General features: G+C 44.4%; 1 protein-coding gene across 1 annotated transcript in view; it reads right to left on the reverse strand.

The window, feature by feature from the left end:
- LOC134460202 (ceramide synthase 6-like) overlaps positions 1-5000 on the reverse strand; it is a 17974-nt gene that overhangs the window by 2151 nt on the left and 10823 nt on the right. Inside the window, exons 6-8 of the mRNA XM_063212653.1 lie at positions 2343-2435; positions 586-714; positions 296-402 (exon numbers count right to left, since the gene is read on the reverse strand). Of these exons, the coding sequence (XP_063068723.1) occupies positions 296-402; positions 586-714; positions 2343-2435 (329 nt within the window). The remainder of the gene's footprint in view (positions 1-295; positions 403-585; positions 715-2342; positions 2436-5000) is intronic.

Consider the following 5000-nt stretch of genomic DNA (forward strand, 5'->3'; position numbering starts at 1 on the left):
TTCAATTACTTCCGTGGACATTTGCGGAGCAAATTAATGTTAAATTAAATGTAATCTAATCACTTCAAAGCAATGAAAACTGCAGGACTGATACACACAATAGCCAAATAAACTGTTGTTCAGTATCTGACTGCTTGTTTTGCCTCATGGCATTTGCCTGGCTTTCAGTAAAAATGTAATGCATTGCAATGCATCGTAGAATCGGACTGAATCAATTCGAATCAAATCATTGCCTCCCGAATGGTAATGGAATTGAATCGTAAGGGCAGTGCCAAAGCACACCCCTGCTACTCACCAGGCAGGGTAGAGGGCGAGACGGGAGGTGATGAAGATGAGGGTGAAGACCACGAAGAGCAGGTTGCAGAACCGCTTGAAGCGTGCATACTTGGCCATCTTAGACGCCTAGAAATCACAGACACAGACACAGACACAGACACACACACACACACACACACACACACACACAAACACACAAACACAAAAACACACACCACAAAGGTTAAACATCTCAGCTGTGTACACACATGATGAGAAATCCTATGTGTGTGTGTGTGTGTGTGTGTGTGTGTGTGTGTGTGTGTGTACCTCCAGCAGGACCTCAGCTGAGTCGTGTACACACATGACAAGAGTTCCGGCGCGCACCATGTTGCTGACATAGGAGAAGACGATCAGAGACACAGACAGGAAGTGATGTGTCAGTGTCAACAGGAAGTCCTGAAGGGGGAGAGACACTATTAGGCTGATTGACAGGTAATAAGCGAGAGAAATTCTAAAGAGGGAGTGTAGCGACCCTATGTGAGTTGCTACCCGATGTGAGTCGCACATGCGCAGATCAAGAATGCTTTTTGTGGTACCACAGCAACCCAATGTGAGTCGCACTCACATGAGCATATGGTTTCTAAATGTTTTATGATGGTTTTAAAACTGGACTTTCTGTAAGTCAATACATCTGTTTTAAGCTATATAAAATAATGAGTTAACACACAATACACAACACACACAGGGTCGTGAAGAACAACGGAGATGAGAAGAGATGATAGGCACACAGTTGTGTCTGTTATAGCACGTAAATGGGTGTCTGAACTTACAGCATGTATTTGTATGTGTGTGTGTGTGTGTGTGTGTGTGTGTGTGTGTGCGTGCGCGTGTGTTTGTGTGGGAGAGGGCAACTCTATACACACATTGATAATGGTAATGCCGATCATTCAGTGTGTAGTTAGCAGCAAGTTGGAGATTACAGTTTGTGTGTGTGTGTGTGTGTGTGTGTGTGTGTGTGTGTGTGTGTGTGTGTGTGTGTGTGTGTGTGCGTGCGCGTGCGTGTGCGTGTGTATGTGTCCACAACAGTGAGAGACAGACAGGGGATTAGAGCTGATGTGTGTGAGTGTGTGTGTCAGTTTGTGTGCGTGCTCTCTACAGCAGTTTGGTGATAAGAGCTGATGATGATGGTGTGTGTGTGTGTGTGTGTGTGTGTGTGTGTGTGTGTGTGTGTGTGTGTGTGTGTGTGTGTGTGTGTGTGTGTGTGTGTGTGTGTGTGTGTCTGTGTGTGTCTGTGTGTGTGTGTGTGTGTGTGTGTGCGTGCGTGCGCGCTCTCAGCAGTAGTTTGGCAGATTACATCTGACCGGGTCACAGAAGTAGGCCACTCTCTCACCCCAGCTGTTTAGAGGAGAGACAGCTTAGTGGTGTGTGTGTGTGTGTGTGTGTGTGTGTGTGTGTGTGTGTGTGTGTGTGTGTGTGGGGGTGTGTGTGTGTGTGTGTGTGTGTGTGTGTGTGTGTGTGTGTGTGTGTGTGTGTGTGTGTGTGTGTGTGTGTGTGTGTGTGTGTGTGTGTGTGTGTGTGTGTGTTTGGATGTTGTGTATCCATGGTGAATGCGATTTGTCTGTCTTGTTCAAACACTACATGCTGTAAAGGCCAATGCACTAACATGAATATCATTTCATGCATAACCCCAAACATTGCTAATGACAATGGGTATGTATGAATTGCAGATGCAGCATTGAAAAAGTCCTCTCTTGTTAATACTCCTCGGTATAGTTGGCAGACTTAATTCATAGCTTGGAAGTATGACACTTGATGTCATTTTGCTATGATTCTGTTTTTCTGTGGGGGGGGGGGGTGGCTATCACAACCTGCAGCCTAGGGTCCCCAGGCCATCTTAATCCGGCCCTGGCAGTATCAGTATTGTGAGTGCGTATGCTTATGCTTGCATGAGCATGTGAGAATGTGGGTGTGTGTGTGTGTGTGTGTGTGTGTGTGTGTGTGTGTGTGTGTGTGTGTGTGTGTGTGTGTGTGTGTGTGTGTGTGTGTGTGTGTGTGTGTGTGTGTGTGTGTGTGTGTGTGTGTACCTTCCTCCGGACGTGTGTGAGTTGAGGCATCAGCAGTGAGAGGGAGAAGGAGAGCTCCAGCAGGTAGTAGTAATGCACCTCCACCGTCAGGGGCTGCCAGCCAATCACAAAAGAGATCACATAACGACGTCACGGCTTTGGAAACAATAATAGGACAGTTGACATTACAACATTGTGTGTGTGTGTGTGTGTGTGTGTGTGTGTGTGTGTGTGTGTGAATTTGTGTGTGTGTGTGTGTGTGTGTGTGTGTGTGTGTGTGTGTGTGTGTGTGTGTGTGTGTGTGTGTGTGTGTGTGTGTGTGTGTGTGTATGCTCAGATAGTGAGAGGGCAGGTAGGGGACGCAGTGTAGGTTACATGGGATCTGGTGTGTGTATGCGTGTGTGTGTGTGTGTGTGTGTGTGTGTGTGTGTGTGTGTGTGTGTGTGTGTGTGTGTGTGTGTGTGTGTGTGTGTGTGTGTGTGTGTGTGTGTGTGTGTGTGTGTGTGTGTGTTGGTGTGAAGAGGGCAACCAGAGGGCAAAGTGTAGGTTTCATGGGAAAATTTGAGTGTGGTGGGGATATATGGGGTATGGGGTATGAGGTATGAGGTTAGTTTAGTGTGTGTGTGTGTGTGTGTGTGTGTGTGTGTGTGTGTGTGTGTGTGTGTGTGTGTGTGTGTGTGTGTGTGTGTGTGTGTGTGTGTGTGTGTGTGTAGCAGGTAGTTTGCTTTGGCACAGGTGTTCAGATCCATTATTCAAAAAGGCTCTCTATGAACAGGTGTGTGTGTGTGTGTGTGTGTGTGTGTGTGTGTGTGTGTGTGTGTGTGTGTGTGTGTGTGTGTGTGTGTGCGTGTGCGTGTGTGTGTCTGTGGTTTCTCTATGTGCAAATTCAACCGAACTATGAACTCCCCGCTGAAAAACAAAATTGAAAGTAGAATTGAGATGATTATATTCTGATTAGTTATAATCCTTCCACGAATGCCTAGTCCTGTTTTTTATGATTGTCCCTGTGTGTAATATATGGTTTTGTCTGTAGGGGGCACTGTACCTGGATGGGGTTATTCTGCTGGGATAATATAGTATTGGCCCGTATGGAGCAACAAGCATAGTTGGGGGAGGTTCAAATTCAAATTCTTTATTAGTGGGTAACCCATTGAGCTGTTCAGAGAAAAGCCATACTCAACTGCAATATTTATATGACTGATCAGGAGAACATGACAAACCAGACGTCTCGACCTAAGCCATCGCCTAATAAAGAAAAATTGCAGTCGAGGCATTTCGCTAAACAAATGTACTAATTCAATACCCTGCAACTCCTTTAAACAATTTGGAGTTGAGCACACTTCCGCAAAAAAAGTAACCCTTTTGAGATGATCATCTCGCTTTCAAGAAGGTAGTTGTGGCAGTTTTATGATGAGTAGTGTTGTCCTGTAGGTGGCAGTGTACCTGGTTGGTGTAGTTTTGTCATTTAGAGGGCATCATTATTACTTGACATTACACATACTGTAGCTGACGATGTTATCCAAAACGACTTACAGATATAACAGGGCATTGGTTACAGCTCCTGGAGCAATGTGCCTTGCTCAAGGGCATTTCAGCCATAGATGGACGTGTATGGAGAGGTCAGGTAGGACTTGAACCTACAACCCACTGGTCTCCTAACCATAATGCCACGGCTGCCCCCACATCATACCTGGTTGGGGTAGTTATGTTGTGATTATATAGCAATGTCCTTTAGATGAAAGTACACCTGGTTGGGGTAATTGTATTGTGATTGTATAGTATCGTCCTCTAGATCAGTATTTCCCAACCAGGGGTACGTGTACCACTAGGGGTACGAGAGCACACTGCAGGGGGTACTTAGAAAATTTTAATTTTAACAAATACATGGAGCTTAGTTAGTTACATAAGCATAGAGATAGCGATATAAAACTTGACTTAGGGGGTACTCATGGCACAACAAAAATGCTTAGGGGTACACAAGACAAAAAAGGTTGGGGAACACTGCTCTAGATGACAGTATACCTGGTTGGGGTAATTGTGTTGTGATTACATAGCATTGTCCTCTAGATCAGGGGTGTCGAACATACGGCCCGCCAGAGGGTTCAATCCGACCCGGATGTTTAAAATGTTTAAAAAAAAAAAAATACTGACAGGCATTTCATAAAGCTATATATAGAGATCAAATGTTAATACTTCTTATTCGCATTGTATTGGTATTGGTTATAATTAAATACTAAATATAATTGTATTTGGATTAGTTCGTGTTGAGCTGAAATGGGAAACAGGATGTTAAAATGCATTAAAATGCAGGAAATTACATCTAAGATATTAAACATTAACCCCCCCCCCCACCCCCCCCACCCCCCCGCGCAAAATTACCTGTCCCAGATTTTATTAATTGACGGTTGGCAATGAATTAATGAAATCAATGAAATTTTGCATAGGATTATCAGCATTGCATTGCTTTCTTCATATTGAACACACGATAGTACTGAAAATTAATCATCTACTTTAAAGGAGTGGTTCGCTATTTTAGACATTAAGCCCTGTTAGTGTGACTTCTGGGGTGAATTAGATATGTACTCACAATTTTGACATTTGGTGCTGAACGGAGTATTTTGGCATTCAATACTGCAGCCAGTGGTGTAGTCTACGTAGAACGCGGGTATACGGAGTATA

This window comes from Engraulis encrasicolus, chromosome 12 (genome assembly GCF_034702125.1).
Source record: "Engraulis encrasicolus isolate BLACKSEA-1 chromosome 12, IST_EnEncr_1.0, whole genome shotgun sequence".
Taxonomy (NCBI): Eukaryota; Metazoa; Chordata; class Actinopteri; order Clupeiformes; family Engraulidae; genus Engraulis; species Engraulis encrasicolus.